The sequence below is a fragment of the Arachis hypogaea genome, chromosome 1 (assembly GCF_003086295.3).
Source record: "Arachis hypogaea cultivar Tifrunner chromosome 1, arahy.Tifrunner.gnm2.J5K5, whole genome shotgun sequence".
In the NCBI taxonomy this organism is placed as follows: Eukaryota; Viridiplantae; Streptophyta; class Magnoliopsida; order Fabales; family Fabaceae; genus Arachis; species Arachis hypogaea.
In genome coordinates, this window is record NC_092036.1 from 34,729,703 (window position 1) to 34,749,761 (window position 20,059).

At 35.1% G+C, this 20,059-nt stretch overlaps 1 protein-coding gene across 1 annotated transcript; it reads left to right on the top strand.

The window, feature by feature from the left end:
- The first annotated feature begins 16,223 nt into the window (after positions 1-16,223).
- Positions 16,224-19,551, top strand: LOC112801963 (glutamate dehydrogenase A). Its single transcript, XM_025844933.3, has 9 exons — positions 16,224-16,526; positions 16,651-16,764; positions 17,503-17,724; positions 17,811-17,885; positions 17,974-18,090; positions 18,182-18,432; positions 18,615-18,690; positions 18,771-18,857; positions 19,042-19,551. Exons 1-9 carry the CDS (start codon positions 16,419-16,421, stop codon positions 19,225-19,227), a joined length of 1,236 nt encoding a protein of 411 aa, XP_025700718.1. The 5' UTR covers positions 16,224-16,418; the 3' UTR covers positions 19,228-19,551.
- The last annotated feature ends 508 nt before the right edge of the window (positions 19,552-20,059 follow it).

Sequence of the window (20,059 nt, forward strand, 5' to 3'; positions counted from 1 at the left end):
ATTTCTAGAATGTCCAATCAAGTGCACCAAACCTTGGTGAAGTTTCACACAAGTTAGAAGCTCCCAAAATTGATCCTCCTCTTGTAATCTAGAATCCCAAATCTTATTTTTACACCCGTCTTCAAATTGATCACCACAATTCTATCCGGGTGGTATACTCACCTTAGAATTCTCATATAAGCATCCAAACATCTTCCTAGGCCATATCAATTGAGTAGTACACCAATCCTTGCACCTAAACTTTGATGCTTCAATCTTAATGAGCCTTGATTTACAATGCTGACCACTAATCATCTATCTTCTACTCTTTAACCCACAAAGCATCATAAGTTGACTATCCATTTTTAACAAGCCATATTCAAGTGGAATAAGAAAGCTAAGGGAAACGAATTTTACCCACTCGAATGATATAATAGTTGATGGTAACTTAGGAGGAGATGTCTCCAACAACTTGGACAAGGCAATTTTCACTCCCTTGTGATCTTCTTTGATAACATCCACCTCTTGACAACTTTCTTCAATTTTCACTTCTTGCCAAACTTCCTCAAATTCTAAGTCTTCTTCACCAACTTCTTTTAACTCTTCCCCATCACTTAAGTCATACCTTGGAGGTTGCATAAGATCTATGTCAACACCTCTTTCAAATTCAATGGGGGAAGGCTCAACATGTTCATCAAGAGAATCGGTTAGTGTGGACAAAAAATTACTAATGATGGAATCTGCTTCTTGATCAATTTTCCTCAATTCTCCAACCACTTTCTTAATACCAATGATCTCGACTTCCTCCTCTTGTTGCAATTCTTGCTTCAACTTATTTTCTTTTTCTTGAAGCTCTAAGTTCTTCTTCTTATTATGCTCCTCAGTTAATCCTCCACATTCATCAATGAGAGTGTCTTGATTATATGAACATAATGATACTAAATAGTTCACTCCTTCGATTAAGCTAGTCACGAATTTTCCTAACATATTTTGCTCTTCTTCTTGCTTTTGGAACCAAGCTAGAAGTTCTTGTTGTTCTTGCATTAGGAGTTGGAGAAATTCGTTCAATGGGGGCGGTGGTAAAGAAGAGAGCTCATTGTTTGGGAGAAAAGTTTTATAATTGGGAGGTGGTTTATATTAGTGAGTATATTGAGGTGGTGTATATGGTATTGGTAGTTCTTGGGAGTATTGGTGTTAGAATGGTGGTGGCTCTAGCTATGGTTCGTATGGTTATTGGTATGGTGGATATGTGTTATGATCATATGGAGGTGAATGGTGGTATGTGTCTTGTGAGTGAGGTTGATAAGGGCTATGTTGAGAGGGGGTTCATATGCATATGGTGGTTGTGGTTGACAACCACAAAGAGGTCCACCACATCCATTAGGTTGGTATGCATTAGGAGTCAGAGTGTAACCGTAAGAAATCGGAGGAGGTTGTTGCCAAAAAGATTGTCTATATGATTGAGGCTCCTCCTACCTTTAATTTCTAAATCCTTGATGCAAACTGTCATTGAAGCTTTCATTTCCTACAACATATTTTGAACCAAACTCATAGTCAAAATGATAAGAATTCACAGTGAAAAGAGAAATTAAAAACAAGAGCTAATAAGAAATAAAGAAAACAAACTCGTAAACTAAAACTAGCAAACAAGTAAAAATCAAACTATTCACAATATTTACATATGAACAATAACCAATAACAAGAACACATTGCAAATTCCTGGCAACGGTGCCAAAAGCTTGATGGGTAGAATTTATGTCGGTCTAGAATTGCTCAATAAAAAAATCTCTTTGTTGCAAGCATAGTCTACACCAATAATGGATTGAGAATCAAGGTTTTCTATTCTAGTCATTAATCATAACACAATAATTACCAAGGGTTAATCTTATTACGTTATCCCCATAATGAGAGAAAGTTAAATAGGCCTAGTTAATCTCAATCCATAAGTAGTATCAATGAAAACAAGATTAACTAACAACTCTAGATCACCAACATATATTGGGTATTAATGACGCAAGATTACCAAACTCCTCTTTTCAAGTCAAGAATGCTCAAAATCTACTCTAAAACTAAAGGAGACATTTTAACAAATACTTAACATGCATAAAAAAAATGCATATTAAAATAGGAAGAAATATAACATCTAAAACTATCCAATGCAAGAAATCAATAACAATAACTCAAATAAACATCAATAACATATAAACATCAAAATTGTATAAATGAAAATCAAAATCAACAAGAGTTTGATAACATAAAAGTGACAAAATAAAGGAAATGGCAAGTAAAACTAAGAAAACAAAGATATAATAACATGAAATTACAAAGAAAACTAAGTCAAGATAAGATCAAGACCTAAATCTAAGAGAGAATTAAACTAGAAATCCTAAATTTTAGAGAGAAGACGGAGCTTTTCTCTCTAAGAAACTATCTTAAGACATGGTTCCTAAGCTATACTAATTGCTCCTCTCTTGTTCCTTTTTGAACTTGGCCTCAAATACTTCAAAAATGAGTTAAATTTGGGTTTGGATGAGCTCAGAAATCACCAACCATATTTTTTTTAAGTTGGTCACGTGACAAGTGTCACGTGTACGCATGAGGCATGCGTACGCGTAGACACGAATTCCACTAAAATTCTCATTTCTTCATGAATTCTCCACTTTGCATGCTTTTTCTTCACTTCTAGGATCCAATCCTTGTCTCCTAAGCCTGAAATTACTAAACAACACATCAAGGTATCGAGTGAAATCAAAGTGAATTAAATTTAACAAATTAAGGGCGTAAAAAGCATGTTTTCAATCTTAAGCATAATTTAGGAGAAATTCACAAAATCATACTATTTCATTGAATAAATGTGAAATAAATTGATAAAATTCACTAAATTCAACACGAGATAAACCCTAAAATATTGGATTTTAAGTCTATTTTATCATAAGTCTATAAATTACTTTTCGACTAAACTTCTTTTAAAATATTGGATTTAAATTTTGTAAAAAAATTACTTTATATTATAACATCTTGTGAAACAAAATATTGTATTATATATGTTACCCAAATAGCAAACTTTTTTAATGTTCATAAGTACTTAATGAAAACTAGCATATCTAAAAAAAAAATCTAAGGTAAATGAGATAAATAAATATATAAAATGTAGTTTGATTTAAATTAATTTCAGATTTTTTCTGGACAACCTACTTTGATTTCACGTTTTTGCAATATATATATTCTAATAATTTCTAGATTATAATTGGAACCTTTTTTTTTAATCCATCTTATATCAACAATTCGACCGCTATCGTCTATAGGTAGTTTTAGACAAATTTTCTTTGAGGAGGATATCTGAATTCTCGTAATAATCTATCTTCCGAGACATACGAGGATAAGATTTTAAATATTTGATCCTGTTTTTTCTTTTAATTTTTGTTCCACTATAATACTATAAAAAATTTTTTAAATGTACCAATTGATGCGAGCACATCATGATGTATTTTTCTATACTTTTAATTTTCACATAAAAAATTAATTTATAATGTTTATTTACGGAGTATTTTAGTGTTTAAGTTGGATATTATTTTAATTTTTTTATTTGATGAATTTTGTAAGAAATGATAAAAGAATATTAAAAAAAATAAAAAAAGCTTTAGATATACTTTGAAATTTCGAACACACTTTAAAACTTTAGGCCTAGCTTTCAAGCAAACCAAGGGCGTTGTTAACGCCGGAATGAAAAGCGCCTTCCCAAAGTGGCGCCGGCGAATGGAACAAATCATATGGCGTTAATTAATGAAGCAATTAATGAAACTAAAGGAAGACATGCATGTTTTATTAGCATGAATTAAAAGATGCATGCATGTATTAGCGTGAGCATGCAAGTAATGCATGAAGCGTTACTAATTAATGAAGCATGAAGCTATGGTACTCAATCAAATCAAAGCATGCATGTTTTATTAGCGTGAATCAATGCAACTATGCAAGGCAAGCATACATTAACGCTAATGAATAATGAATGTAAATGAAGCATGCATGAGGCCAATCAATGAAGCCAATTCAAGGAAGCATGTATGAAGCAATACTAAGGCGATGTTAACGCCCAATCAAGCTAGCGCCATCCATGTTAACACCAAGACTACAACAATGATAAAGTGAAGCATGTAAGGGCGTTACTAACGTCCAATTTTAAAGCGCCCATTATTGAAGGTGCGTTAAATGTGAATGAAGCAAGCAATTATATGGAACATGAATGGGCGTTACCAACGCCAGGTTCATAAGACGCCTTCCAAGAATGGCGCCATCAATGCACACAACAATGAAAATTTGATCCTTGAGCATACCAATTACCAAGTGTGGCGTTAATAAGTAGTAACGCCAGGAGTCGCATGTATAAGTAACGCCTGCAATACTAGTGATAGTGAATTTGTGAGTATGCATTTATCTGTGCGTATATACAACTGAGCAAAAATGACATCTGTGGATAAGCACGACATCAATTTTTCATCCACAATTTGTGAAGCGTTGTTAACGCTAGAAAAGAGAAGTGCTAGGAGCGCATCTAATGCCAGCGACAACATCCCTAAAGCATAGTGTGGCATATTTTGAAGCGTTAGTAACGCTGGGTGAAAAGCGTTACTTCAACTAACGCCCAACTTCATAATCAACCCCTAGAGCCTAAATTTGGTTTAATCATCTCACTCAAGGTCGACTTCAATTTAATGTAAGCAAGTTCCCAATTACCAACTAATCAAGACCACAAGAATCATCTAGAAGTAATTAAAAAATTTTGCATGAATTGTAATTTGAATTTTATTTAAATTTAAATTTAGGATAGTTTATAAATAGGATACACTCCACATTATACAAACACCAACCTAGAATGGAGTCTTCGAACCCTCTCCTCACTCTTTTCCCATTCTCCATTCCCTTCTTTTCTTCCATATTCTTTCTTACACACTTATGTAAATATTTAGTTATGATGAGCTTCTAATTCTCTTCATTGAAAAAAAGATCGAGCTCTATTGCAATAATAGATTGATGTTTTTGATTCTTCATCCTCAATAATTCTTCTTTTATTATTTTTTTAAAAAGAATCTTCGTTTTTCATTACAAGGATTCAAATTCTAACGAAAGAGGAATTGAATCCAACTTGAATTCGAAAGCTTGAAAAAGGATTATAGAATTGATACTTGAAGTTCTTTTTTCTTAAAGGTTATGAATTTGGATTTGTGATTTAATCACTTATGATTTGTCAAGAAATCAATAATTATATGATTATGTAGTAAAAATGACAATTATTTTTTATATTTTACTCATCATTTAAATATAAACAGTCTAATTAGAATAATTATAGTATTGATTATTAGTTTTTTTTTCATCCAGTCACCCACACAATGCTAAGACACATAGATTACCATCTGAGCTAAGTCTCAATTGCTATTGATTATTAGTTTATTACCTTTACTTTTTTTTTGGGTCATTATACACTACTAATATAGCCTCCACTCACATACATTATAATAGAATCTTTAAACTATATCCAGCCTTAGCTAAGATTTGAACTAGGATGCAGGATTCAAGAGGCATACAAATATGTCATCTATAAAAATTTATTGCCCAAAAAAAAGTCCTTTTGAAAGTCTGAATTGGCCCAACAAAAATAAAAAAATTAAAGACTGTAATTACACTTCAAAATTACCGCCAATATGCTGCAAATCACTTCAATAAGTTATAATCCATTAATCCTTTTTACCAATTTTGAACTAAGATTAACCACCAAAAATACCTTTAAATTATTCAAATGTTGATTAAAATGCATCCAAATTTTATTATTGACAAAAATGTCTTTAAATAATCTAAAAACGTGACAAAAATATCCAATAGTAAATATATATTTTTAAAAAATGTCTTAGAAATTGAATTTTGATATGATTTTTTGCAAGCATAATTAAAAAAATGAAATATTATTATTCTTAAAATTTGGTGATTTTTTTCTAAGTATATATTTTTTGTGATTTTTTAAAAGTATTATTAGTTGTTAACAAAAAAATTACAAAAAAATATATACTAAACAAAAAATCACCAAATTTTAAAGATAATAATATCTCATTTTTTTAATTATGTTTGCAAAAAATTGTATCAAAATTCAATCTTTAATGTATTTTTTGAGAAATACATATTTAATGTTAGATAATCTTGCAAAAAAACTAACATTAAATATATATTTCTCAAAAAATACATTAGAGATTGAATTTTGATGCAATTTTTTACAAGTATGATTAAAAAAATGAGATATTATTATTCTTAAAATTTGGTGAGTTTTTGTTAAATATATATTGTTTTATGAGTTTTTAAAGGGATAAGTATTGTTTTGGACCCTAACGTTGAGGGATAGAATCGAAACCGTTCCTCATATAATTTTTTGTTTAGAATCATCTTTAATGTTACATTTCATTTTAAAATCGTCCTTTCTAATAATTTTTTTATAAATGACGAAGCTACTCTTTTTTTATAAATCGTCCTTTTTTATAAAAAAAATTATAAAATTAAAGAAAAGAAAAGACACGAGGAGGAGGGGAGAAAGAGAAGGGGGAAAGGACGGGGGGAGGAGATGGGGAAGGGTGGGAGGGGGACGCGCTGGCGAAGCTTGGAGCTGTCGTCACCGTCGCCGTCGCGAGCCAGTGAGAGAGCTTCTACTTCTGCACCGCTGCTCCTCACTGTCGCGTTCTCGCCACTACTCCTCGCCGCTGCACCTCGCCGCTTCTGCTTCTTGCTTCGGCCTCTGTTTTTGCTTCTTGATTCTGCCTCTACTTTCTGTTTCTGCTTGAGCTTCTGCTTCTGCTTCTTCTGGGTCTGCTTCTGCTTCTACTTCTAATCTGATTTTGATTTGTTATTTTCTAATTTCATTATTGTTGTGTGTTGATTTGGTTGTTGAATTTGCTGTTGTTATTTCTGGATTTGAATAATGTTTTAGTTGTTGGTGTTGTTGAATCTGATTATTAGTTGTTGTTGAATCTGATCATCATAATTCCTAATTTCCTAATTTTTTTGTTGGTTTTGTTCTTGTTCTTATTTCTGGATTTCTAGATTGCTGTTGCTTTTTTGTAGATTTCTGGATTTCTGAATTTCTGTTCTTGTTCTTATTGTTGGTTTTATTCTTGTTCTGGATTTCCTTAATTTGTTCTTATTTCTTGTTCTTGTTCTTATTTCTTATTTTCCTAAATTTATAGATTTTTTATTTTTGTAATTGAAGATGAATTTGGGTATTTTTAATTCTTGTAATTGGATTTTGTTAATTATATTTAAAATTTGAAATTTTGAGTTTTGTTAATTGAAGAAGAATTTGCTCTTCTGAAAGAAGAAGAACAAGAGAATTTGTTCTCCCGGAAGAAGAAAAAAAGAAGAATGAAATGGTGGGAAAAGGGTATTTTTGTCATTTAGAAAAAAATTATTAGAAATGACGATTTTAAAATGGAATGTAACATTAAGGAAAATTCTAAATAAAAAATTATATCAGGGACGGTTTTGATTCTGACCCTCAATGTTAGGACCAAAACAATACTTATCCCTTTTTAAAAAGTATTATTGGTTGTTAACAATATATATATATATATATATATATATATATATATATATATATATATATATATATATATATATATATATATATACTTAACGAAAAATCACCAAATTTTAAGTATAATAATATCTTATTTTTATAATCATGCTTGCAAAATATTGCATCAAAATTCAATCTCCAAGGTATTTTTTGAAAATATACATTTATTGTTGGGTATTTTGTTGTCTTTTTAAATTATTTGAAGGCTTTTTTTCAATAATAAAGTTTGAGTATATTTTGTCAGTTTTTTTTTTGTGACTTAAATAAATTAAACAAAGAAAAAGAACAAGAAAAACAAAGGAACTGTTTAAATAGAAGGACAGTCACGTTTAAGACTACTCTTAAACGTCTCTCAAAGAGAAGGAAGCTACACATGATGAAGTTGTAACCTCATCGCCATCTTTGCCAATTGCCATGGTGTCTGCCACTGTGTTTGCATCTCTCATAATCAAATGAAAGTCAACATGCCAATTCCAATTCATAAAATCCCTTATTTTGAGCACCAACAGATCAATAAATACAAAACCATTTCGGTGATTAGTAACAAGATTAAACGCTTCCACACAATTCGTTTACAAATAACATCTCGCTGACCCACATCTCAGGCTAAGAGTCCTCTCCAAATAGCAAACAATTTCCCTTGAAGAATACTATTACTCTCAATCATTCCCAAACATCTCTTTTGCCAACTCGTATTACAATCTCTAATAACTCAAGCAAAACTAACACTATCACCCGAATTAGGATAACTAGCATCACAGTTAATCTTAAAAGTACAAATGGATGGGGAATTCCAAAACCCATTTAGAATAGAGGGAAGGGACCTACGTTGTAATTCAGAATTATTTCTAAGCTCCGTTTTTTAAGTTAATGTCCGACAAATCACTTTTTCTGGAGGCCAAGTCTCATGAGGATTAAAGATGTCATTATTCCTTGCTCGCCATATCCACCAAAGTCCCGAAAAGAACTTGAATGGATGCTCTCTGCTATGATACAAGAACCAGCTCTTCAAATCCAGAGGATGACAAGAAATATCTTTAGCACTGATCCGATGACGACATACCTCTTCTGAAGCAAAAACTTGTAGTAGAAAAAGTCTCATTAAGACACAGCCAAGCTAAAAACTTGTGCTTTTCATGAACAAGCTAGCGCCAAAGCCAAAGTCAATTCTCCTGCTCCTCCCAACCAAACAGCTGCTTACACAACCACAAGTAACCATTGCGTGAATCATAGACTTTGGCAGTAGACCCAGACTAATACCAACCAACTTTCGGGCCTGCTTGCACATCTGGATTGTAAGAAAGAATATTACCTTTCATATTTTGAGATAAAGGAGAATAAAGAGTATCCAAATAACACCTACCAACCGACTAGATATCCTATATCCGGAGGTTCGAATCAGAAATGTGAACATAATCCATTTCATTAGATAACTACCCTTCTCTCCTCCGACTAAAAAACCAAAAATTCTGGTTCAAATCCCAATACAACAAGCAAACCCATCCTTCAATACTTCCCAAGCCTTGCAAAGACTCTTCCAAATGGGAGAGCCCTTATTCGTAGGACAACCAAAACAGTCATATAGAGATGATTTGTATTTGGCATCCAATAATTGGACCCATAACTTGTCTGACTGTTGGAAAAAAGTCCAAGGTAGCTTTTCAAGAAGAGCAATATTCGCACAATAAGGATCTCTAATCCCCAAACCTCTATATTTTTTTGGAGTAACCAGTACCTTCCAACTAACAAGATGCAATCCTCTTCCATCAACTTGTCCTTTCCAAAGAAAATTTCTCATCGTATACTCCAATTTACTAATGATTCCTTTAGGAAAAATAGATACATGCATCTGGTACATGAGAATAGTGGCTGCAACGGAATTAACCAAGTAGAGTCTACCAGCCTGATTGAGTAAACTCCCTTTCCAACTTGCTAGTCTACCTTGAATCTTATCTAGGACACCATTGAAAGCTAAACGGGTCACCTTAGAATGGCAAAGGGTAACCCCAAGAAATTTGTTCAAGTCCTGGACAAATCTGATAGAGGACATCCTAATGAAAACCTCTTTCCTTGTTGCAGAGACATTCTTGGAGCAAAGCGTTTTAGACTTCTCTACATTAATCTTCATCCTAGATGCTTTACAAAAAGTCTCTAAAACCAACATCACATTTTGCATTTGTCTATTTGTAGCTTTACAGAATAAAAGTAAGTCATTCGCAAACATTAAGTGGGATATTCTTGGTCCCTCTCTAGAAACAGCAACCAGATCCCACAAGCCCAAATCAACCTAATGACTAATAAAGCATGCCAATTTCTCTATACACAACACAAAAAAATAGGGTGATATAGGGTCTCCTTGTCTAAGAACCCAACTAGGAGTAAAGCTATTCAGACGATTCTCATTCCAAAGAATAGATAAGGAGGAAGCCGTGGCACAATTCATAATCAAATTAATTGTAGGACTAGGAAAACCAAAGCTCTTAAGGGTATGGATAAAAACCTCCAATCAACTCTGTCATAAGCTTTCTCCAGATCAATATTAAAGGCTAGTGTGCCTTTCTTTGATTTAGCTAGTGTGCCTTTCTTTGATTTAGTCTTCTTCATAAAGTAGAGGACCTCTTGAGCAATAATGATGTTGTCAGGAGTTCCTCGTCCTGGAATAAATCCTCCTTGAAGCAGGCCAACAATCTCCGCAAGATGAGGACGGAGCCTATTAACAAGGACCTTTGTGATTATTTTGTAAACTACATTGCAAAGACTAATCGGCCTGAAATATTTTAGAGATACCGGTGATTCAACCTTTGGAATAAGAACCAGTAAAGTCTCCATCATTCTCGGATCAAGAGCAATGCCGGAGAATGCCTGCTTAACCATCTTCCAAACATCAAGACCAATAATCTCCCAATATTCCTTGAAGAAGAAAGCTTGAAACTCATCAGGACCCAGAGCTTTAAACGAGGTCATGCAAAAAACAGTTGTTCTGACTTCCTCCACTGTAACTGGTTCCATAAGATGATTGCAAGCTTCCTCATTCAGAGAAGGAAGAGGCACATCAGAAAGGCAACCTAAATCAACATCATCCAAACGACAGAATAAACTTTTGTAGAAAGACTCTGCTTCTCGACTCAGAACCTCCGAATTAGTTTTCCACACTCCATCCTTGAGAAAAAGGCCATGAATCTTATTATGCTTCTTTCGTACAAGAGTTTGAATATAAAAGAATCGTGTATTTCTATCCCCGAACCTTACCCACTGCTCTCTGGACTTTTGGAATCATATGAGCTCTTCTTGCACTAGTGAATTTTTCTGCACTTTCGAAAGTTTGCCATGAATCCCTCTATTACTAGACCACCATGACTGATTCACAATATCCTTATATCCGGGATGAGTAGCCCAAGCAGCAATAAATCAAAAAGGTTGATTCTCTTTATGCTGAGGACGACCTTTACAACGCACCAGAATAGGACAGTGATCAGACTGAAGCCTATTTAAAACTTCTGCATAAGCCTCTGGAAAGATAGATAACCAACCACTATTTATACAGACTCGGTCAAGCTTTTTTGCCACATCAACATAATTTTTCACCCTCCTGTACCAAGTCCCAATAGTCTTAAGATCAAACAAACCACTATCTCCTAATGAAGTAGCAAACATGTCTGCTCTTTGATGAGAAAATTGATAGCCCTTAGATTCATGAGAAAATATGTCTTCATTAAAATTGATGTCAGGGCATCTTAGGCTAGTTTTACTAGCCTTTTTCTTTATTTTGATAGGTTTTATGCAGTTTCTTGAGTTATAAGTGAGCCATTTGGGTAGAAATTCCGGCATACCTAGAGTCATCCAATTATGATTAATATGATGCAATTTCATGAGAATTATGCTAAAATTACTTGTGTGTTAAGAATGATAAGAATTCTCATGACTTTAACAAGGCTTTGATGCATTTATTGGTTGATGATAGGTGAAGAAAAGCATGGAGGAAGGTTGAAGAAAAGAGACTTGGAGAAGAGAAACAGAACATAAATTTTCTGATGCTCACGTTTGAAGTAGTGTTGGACATCCAACATTACCCCCAACGTGGTAATGAAAAGTTTCAATTCTGGGCAAAAAAGTTTTTTTAGCGACGCGTAAGCGTCTATGATGCGTACGCGTGAAAAAGCAAAATTTTGTATCCGCGCGAAAGCGTGCGTCACGCACACGCGTGGAATGGCAAAATGACCATCCACGCGTACGCGTGAGTCACGTGTACGCGTCACAAATTTTGACGTTGGGGGTCCAACGCTAGCTCAAACGTAGCCTCCAACGTCCGCGATGCTCGACCCAGAATTGAGATTTGAAAAACATACATCGACGCGAACGCGTCGGTGACGCGTCCGCGTGGATGGGAAAAAAGCAAAGCACGCGAACGTGTGAAGCACGCATATGCGTGAAAACGCCAACGTTGAAGGGAACGTTTAGGGTCCAACACTGAGGCCAACGTCCTTAAAGCGGGAAAAATGATTTTCTTTATCCACGTGAACGCGTGGAGCACGTGAACGCGTAGAGCACGCGAACGCGTGGATAAGCATTTTTGAGCAGAATGCGTGAACGCGCAAAGCACACGTACGCGTGGATTCGATGATGTTGGCCCTCCAACGTTGAGTCAAACGCCAATGACAGCAAGCCTTTCTGGTTTTTGCTGATCTGATTCAAAGTGGCATTTGAGTCAACGTTGACCCTCAAACGTTGACACAAACTTAAAGCATCAGTATCCAATTCTCACACAGATCTCTTCTCAAGATCAAGAGCATTCAATTGGAGCCATCTTCGACCCAATCTCAGCAAAGCCAAAGGCCCAATTCAAGGCTTGAAGATCAAAAATAGAAAGTGTATAAATAGAAGTTAGTTTGATTTAGAAAAGACCTTCTATCAATTTAGTTTTACTTTTAGCTCATTTTAATTTTCATCTTTTAATTTGGAAAATTGGGATTGGGAATTGATTTTCTTTTTCATTGTTCTACACTCTTCACTGTTTGTTTTGAATTTTGGGTTGAGAATTGAAGGAATTCTGTTTCAATTCTTGATCTACAATTCATCTTTGTTCTCTTCTGCATAATTCTAAGGAATTGTGAGTTGAATTAAGCTTTCTAATTTCATTTTCATTGCTCCTGCTAATTTTGCTGTCTTCTTTTGGATCTTGAATTGAGATTGAAAAGAGTTCCATTGATTCAAATTCTGAGAATCATCTTCTACTCTTCATCTCAATTGATCTAAGGATTGGATCTAAATTTCCTTTACTACTTTCATTTTTTATTTCTTCTGCAAATTGTTTTCTGATTGGATCAAGGAAAGAATTGAGATCTAGACTTGTTTTCTAGTCTTTTTAACCCCTGAGATCTTCACTCTTCCGTTGAAATTCTGCAATTTAAGTTTAATTCATTTGTTGTTTATTTCTTCAAACACTTTCACTTTTCTGATTGAGATCTGATCCAACCTATTTCATTTTCTGTTTCCAAGATTGCTTGCTTTTGCTTGTCCGTGTGTGATTCTGAGATCCCAGCTCCTTGAGTTCTTTATTATTTCTGCAATTTTACATTTCTTGCACTTTAAGCTTCAGCCATTTACATTCCTTGCAATCTAAGTTTCAGTCATTTACATTATTTGTTCTTTAAGATTCAGCTCTTTAATTCTCCTGCACTTTCAATTACTGTCAATTTCCCCTTTCCCTTTAAATTTCATGCAATTTAGCTTCTGTTGGATACAATTCACTTCCAAATCAATACTTGTTCGCTTGACTAAATCAACCACCTAACTAAAATTGCTCAATCCTTCAATCCCTGTGGGATCGACCTCACTCATGTGAGTTATTATTACTTGATGCGATCCGGTACACTTGCCAGTGAGTTTTGTGTTGGATCATTTTCCACACATCAAAAATCACCAAGAACAATCCAGGGTCCTTAAAAAACCATGGATTGTGCAACAAGATAATCCCAAAGGAGAACCCTTTTATTAAATTGAGGTCTACCATAAATACCACTACACCTCCAAATTAAATGATCAGATTGAACCTCAACAGTAACACCTTATTCAAAAGCATCAATGACCTTACAACAAATACCCTGTAGAGAGGATAGAAATCAAATACCCCCCTTATGCCCTTCTGCTTCCACTATACCAACAGAGTGATAGCCCAACCTTTCCTAGAATAATTTTACAAGCTGAAAAGGGGAATGAGTTTCAACCACAATAAAGAAAACATGTCTAAATTTCCTAACAAGTTCCTTACAATGCACCCAGACTAACTTTTTAGAAGCACTCCTAATATTCCAAACAATCATATTTAAACTATCCATAAATAATAGGGATAGAATAAATAAGAACATAATACTCTAAATAGAATCACCAACCTCAATAGGTGGTTTGTCCTGCCGTACTGGCACACTCTAATCCTCAATAATTGCCACTCTTGGACCCCCAAATTCTGTGCCCACCATGTTTTCATCTACTAAGGTTCACTCCGTTGTGCCGCCATCTTTATCAATTGGCGAGTTCTGCATGGAGGAAGGTCACGGGCGCTTCCGGAGAGAAATTCCACGACGTGCAGGAGTTATGCGCGATTGAGATGGCACAATTTCATGCTTTCCTCACTGCCCCATCCTAATATCAATTGATTTGCCTCCATCACCATGCAAATTGGGCTTTGGGACCCTTCTCGAACCATACTTGTGCTGCTTTCCGTCTTGGTCCTTCAACCTGATGGATGACCCATTGTGAATTTTTTTCTTACGCAGCACTTGTTGCCAGCCCTCTTCATCATCCATGCATGCCTCCTTAACATGACCATCAGACACGTGAGGGGTCAATGATTCTGTAACCCCATCATTCCTTCTAACAACTCCTAATTTCTTGTCCAAATTACGAGAATCCTCATCCAAATCACGAGCTTCTGATTCAACCTCTTTTTGAATTTCATGATTATTGTGTGACACTAGTGTCGGGGCTTCATGATTCGTTCTATCATCGAAAGAATCACCCTTCCCTTCCGATGGCTCCTTTTCATGCACAACGATTTATCATACCCATACCGTGCACAAGTAGAACAAATCAACTCTAAGCTCTCGTACTCCACTTCATTAGTCATGCCCTCCACTATAATATGTTTGATTACCGGCAACCCAAGATTAATTTGAACACAAGTTCCGGCATATTTTTCTCTCTCTGAAAGCTTAATGGCCAAGTCTACTTTCACCGGAATCCCTATTGCAGAAGCAATCCGCAGCATTGCTTGTTCCTGGTAGCACCAAATCGAAAGTCTCAAGACTCCAATCTATACTAGCGTTGATTCGAAAGATTTGTCGCATGGCCTAAAATCCGCATCCCATGGTTTTACTGCGACATAGTGACCATCTATCAATCATGGGCCACCAAGCATGACTCTTTCACGATCTGCAGCAATATCAACTTTAACCGAAAAATACCCAAACCCCACGTCCAACACATCAAACCCTCCTTTGAAGCTTATGCACAAGAGTTGTGTAGCTCTAATACTTATCCAACACCTTAATTATGATGGCTTCCTTATATGGTTCAGCTAGACAGTTCTTTGCCTCTTTCGTAAAACTGATACTTGGTGGACGAGAATCACCCTATTTACCTGTTACCGTGGCGATTCCATACCCAGATAAAGACCCTACTAATGCAAAGGCCTTAGACTTGTCTGCACGAATGATCTTATATCTAAAAGAGATCTAGAATGGCTTTTCTAAACCTTCTCAAAAAGAATCTTTCTTGATACCGGATTCACATCCTCCACGCTTTAATCTCCCTCTTATCTCTTTTGATGGCATGATCATCTTCCTCGCTGTGTTTCACCCTCAAATGTTCGTCCCTGCTATCTCTTTCTCTCTGCTAGAATTTTTATTTCAATATTTCTATTCACATATTTATTATTATATCGTCATTACATTATATCAGCGTTTAAATAATTTGAAGGTATTTTTAGTGGTTAACCTTTCAACTATCAATCACTCACAATGTCTACATGTTAATTTTTTTATGCATTATACACAGATTTCTTAGCTATAAAAATTTATTGCCTTGTACACCATAACATTGGTGTAATTATAATCATTCCGTAAATAACTTGTTTGGTACATCATATAAGAAAAAACCCTCTGAAATATCATATAAAGAAAAAGGTTATTTATGAAAAAAGATTTGATTAGATGATGATTATATTTGTTTTAACTGCAATGTCAACTAATATAGCTTTTGAGACAAAATTTACATATTGAAGCATTAAATTGTTGGTCATAGTAGCTGACTAGGCAACAGATGTGCAAGATTCGATCTAAATCTGTAGAAAGTCATTTCCGTTGTTGAAGGAAACAAAATAGAATCATTACATACTTTTAATTTATGTCTGTAGGATAAATAAACAAACAAAAAAGGGCGTAAAAAAGTGCATTTGAAAAAAGGAAATAAAATAAAATAGTCTCTCCCAACCACCCACATCCACATACGCGGCGACAATGCATCACTATAGACATGGCAAAAGGACCTTTCGAACCTTCTTCCGAATCCCAATCACATTCACTCAGATCCCTAATTAAAATTGGATCACATATATTCTAATAAATCATAAATAAATAATATACTAATAAAAGATTATTTACCAAAATAAAATGTTAGCACGACTTAAATGCCATTGGGTGCCTGGCTCCTCGCTCTTACTCTTACAGCATATATATATATATGTGAGAGTGAGAGTGTGAGAGAGCAAGCAAATTGGTAGTTTCTGTTTTGTGCATTCCGTATTCAACTCTCTCTCACTTTTGCACTGTCAGCAATGAACGCTCTTGCAGCCACCAACCGCAATTTCCAACGTGCAGCTCGAATCCTGGGATTGGATTCCAAGCTTGAGATGAGTCTCCTCATACCCTTCAGAGAGATCAAAGTAATAATCTTTCCGATAACCCCTTTTCTGGTTCAATCAATTTTTGTATCTTTCTTGGTTCTTGTTTATTAATATTATCACAATTTTCTGTGATGTGAAAGGGGATTTTGTTCTGATTTTGCAGGTTGAATGTACGATCCCGAAAGATGACGGAACTCTGGTCTCATATGTTGGGTTCAGGATCCAACATGACAATGCTCGTGGCCCTATGAAAGGAGGAATCCGTTATCACCCTGAGGTTTATAACTGTTTTCTGTTTTCTTTATGATCCTTTTATGATCAATTGAATTGGATTCATTCTGTTTGGAAATTTTCGCTGGTTTTGATGTATGATTTTAGCCCTCCGAGTTGATTCTCTATCTCAAAGAACCTACTGGTGTATTTCATAATTCAACAAAATTTATTCTGATCTGAAATTAATAGGACGGTTACTTTGATATGAAAGTTATTCTTTAAAAAAAAACACACACACACACACATTGATGAAGGCGATGCAACAACAACAATGACAACAAACTTCCAATATTTGTATTGTAGGGATGTGCCTCAATGGTTGATAGAGCTGTTACCAAAGAGACCTAGATTAGAAAGAAAATGGGGAATCCATATTTAACAATTACTTAAAAGTATTTCAAATGTTTCATATTAACTCGTCGTTCTTTGGATGAAAAAGTGTGATATTCTCAGCTTTAGGGAGTTAAAGAGCCTTGGCATTCAAAATTTGCGATGATTGCTTATTTTGTCGTTTGCTCCCTTGTGCCGTGTGTTCATTTAATTTCTTGTGTTTGATTCTTGACTTGTTTTAATTGATAAAGAAATCCGAACATGAGATTCAAGTGTAATTTTTCTATTCATGAACTGATTCCCTGAATGTTTTGATAGTATTATATTGATGCATGTTACTACCTTTAAAAGTTAGCCATGAATGTTATCAATGCGTTAATTATATTGAATTTCAAACTGTCATATTATGCAGGTTGACCCTGATGAAGTGAATGCTCTAGCTCAGCTGATGACGTGGAAGACAGCCGTAGCCGACATACCATATGGAGGAGCAAAGGGTGGCATTGGCTGCAATCCGAGGGACCTCAGTATCAGTGAGTTAGAACGGCTAACTCGGGTCTTCACCCAAAAGATTCATGATCTTATTGGCATTCAGAGAGATGTTCCTGCCCCTGATATGGGAACAAATGCGCAGGTACTGATTTACCATTTAAGACTTGCATGTTTTAATCTGTTCGTCAATAAGTACCACGTCTTTCTCATTGGTTCACTGTTTCACAGACCATGGCATGGATGCTTGATGAGTATTCAAAGTTTCATGGGCATTCTCCTGCAGTTGTGACTGGGAAGCCTATCGTAAGAATCAATCTTGCCCATGTACCCTCAAATACAAGCACATTTTCACTTGGATTTAGATATCGGATTTGTTTGTTTTGGCGTGTAGGATCTTGGAGGTTCATTAGGAAGAGAGGCTGCAACTGGTCTTGGAGTGGTTTATGCGACAGAGGCATTATTTGCTGAGCATGGGAAGACAATTGCTGATCATACATTTGTGATCCAGGTATCTCTTCCCCACTATCACAAGATGCTATAGCTTATGAATATTGATCTGAATTCAATCATTGATCTAACTTTTATTTTACCTTCTCCAGGGATTTGGAAATGTGGGAACTTGGGCTGCTAAGTGTGTTCATGAGAGAGGGGGTAAGGTGATAGCTGTGAGTGACGTCACAGGTGCTATTAAAAATCCAAATGGCATTGATATCCCTGCCCTTCTGCAACATAAGCAAGACGATGGAAACTTGAAAGACTTCCCTGGAGCAGATACCATGGACCCAGATGAATTGCTTGTTCATGAGTGCGATGTTCTTATGCCATGTGCCTTGGGTGGAGTTATAAACAAGTATATATCTATGTCAACCTATGCTTAGAATTTAACCAATTTTTTTTTCTTGGTCTTGGTCTTGCAAGCGCACTAAGATTAAAATAGCATCTTCCTTATTTTAGTTTCTTATTCCCCTAAGCTTAAAAATCTTAGAAATTACATATTAAGCTTCTTTTTTTTTTCTTTGTATTATTTTTAAGGGAAAATGCTGCAGATGTAAAGGCAAAATACATCATAGAAGCTGCAAATCACCCTACTGATCCCGAAGCTGATGAGGTTAAGATAGTTCTACTATTTCTTTCAAGACATATATGTTAAACATGCATTAGATCTTGAAAATATTTTGCTTTTGGCAGATCTTGTCCAAGAAAGGAGTTGTTATTCTACCCGATATTTATGCCAATGCCGGTGGAGTGACCGTTAGCTACTTTGAATGGGTTCAGGTTAGAAAAATCAACTAAACAACTCCTAAGCTTAATTAAGGAAACCAAAACCAAGCCAAGTGGTGATAGCCACATGCATAGCTGAACTAAACAACTTGTAACCAAATATGCAAATCAACTCTAATCTTCTAGTTTTGTTGAATTACTGCCTTTGATTTGTTTCTATGTGACTTAATGAATGCAGAATATTCAAGGCTTTATGTGGGATGAAGAGAAGGTGAACCATGAGTTGAAGAAGTACATGACAAAGGCTTTTAGGGATATTAAGTCAATGTGCAAAGTTCATAATTGTGACTTGAGAATGGGAGCCTTCACCCTTGGAGTTAACCGTGTTGCTCGTGCTACACTTTTGAGGGGTTGGGAAGCTTAACAAGCCCCTCAACTCAATGCACCATTTTTTTTCCTTTTTTCTTTTTTGGTTTAGGAAGATGCAACATTACTTACTCTACCCAAACAGTAGGATTTTGTCATCTAGCTTAATTTAATCATATATCTTGTTTTGGCTGCTAATTCAACTTCAACTTATTAGAGGCTTTTCCTTTTTTCTTTCTTTTCTTTTTTTTTTTTTTGGTTGGGTACTTGAGTGTTAGTCTAATAGAGTGTAGTCATGTGAGACTTGACAATAAGATTATTGCAGCCATTGGTATGTAGGCAAATGAGATAAAGTAATAGTGAACATTATTTCTTATTCTCATTTTTGGCACATTTGATGTTTATTATTTTTGTGGAAAGTGAGAAATTTCGCATTAGACAAATTTGTTTTTGACAAATGAAAAGTATCAAGAATAAATTACCATTTGTACCCATAAAAGATACAGATGCTGACAAATGTATATATATAAGAATAAAACGACAATTATAACCACGGAAGATGGCTTGTGTGTGCCAAGAGTACCCGGACGTTGGTTACACAATTGGTCCATTAGGATATTCTTGGCACACGGAAGCTATCTTCCGTGGGTACAATTGTCGTTTTATTCTTATATGGATATATTTGTCAGCGTTTGTATCTTTCATGGATACAAATGGTAATTTATTCAAAGTATCAAAAAGGTCATTGATGTTTGTCTTTTTTTTTTTAGATACGACGAGTCTTTCCGTTAAAGAGTACTTGATGCCATTAGTAGACAAAGTCAAGTTTGTCTAATTCTAAAATTTTAAAGGCCTAATATGTTTAATTTTAAGTTTAAAAGGATTAACAT

Coding starts and splice junctions, on each gene's coding strand:
- LOC112801963 (XM_025844933.3), top strand. CDS start 16,419: ATGAACGCTCTTGCAGCCACCAACCGCAATTTCCAACGTGCAGCTCGA. Junction 16,527..16,650: donor TACCCTTCAGAGAGATCAAA/GTAATAATCTTT, acceptor CTGATTTTGCAG/GTTGAATGTACGATCCCGAA. Junction 18,691..18,770: donor CTGATCCCGAAGCTGATGAG/GTTAAGATAGTT, acceptor TGCTTTTGGCAG/ATCTTGTCCAAGAAAGGAGT.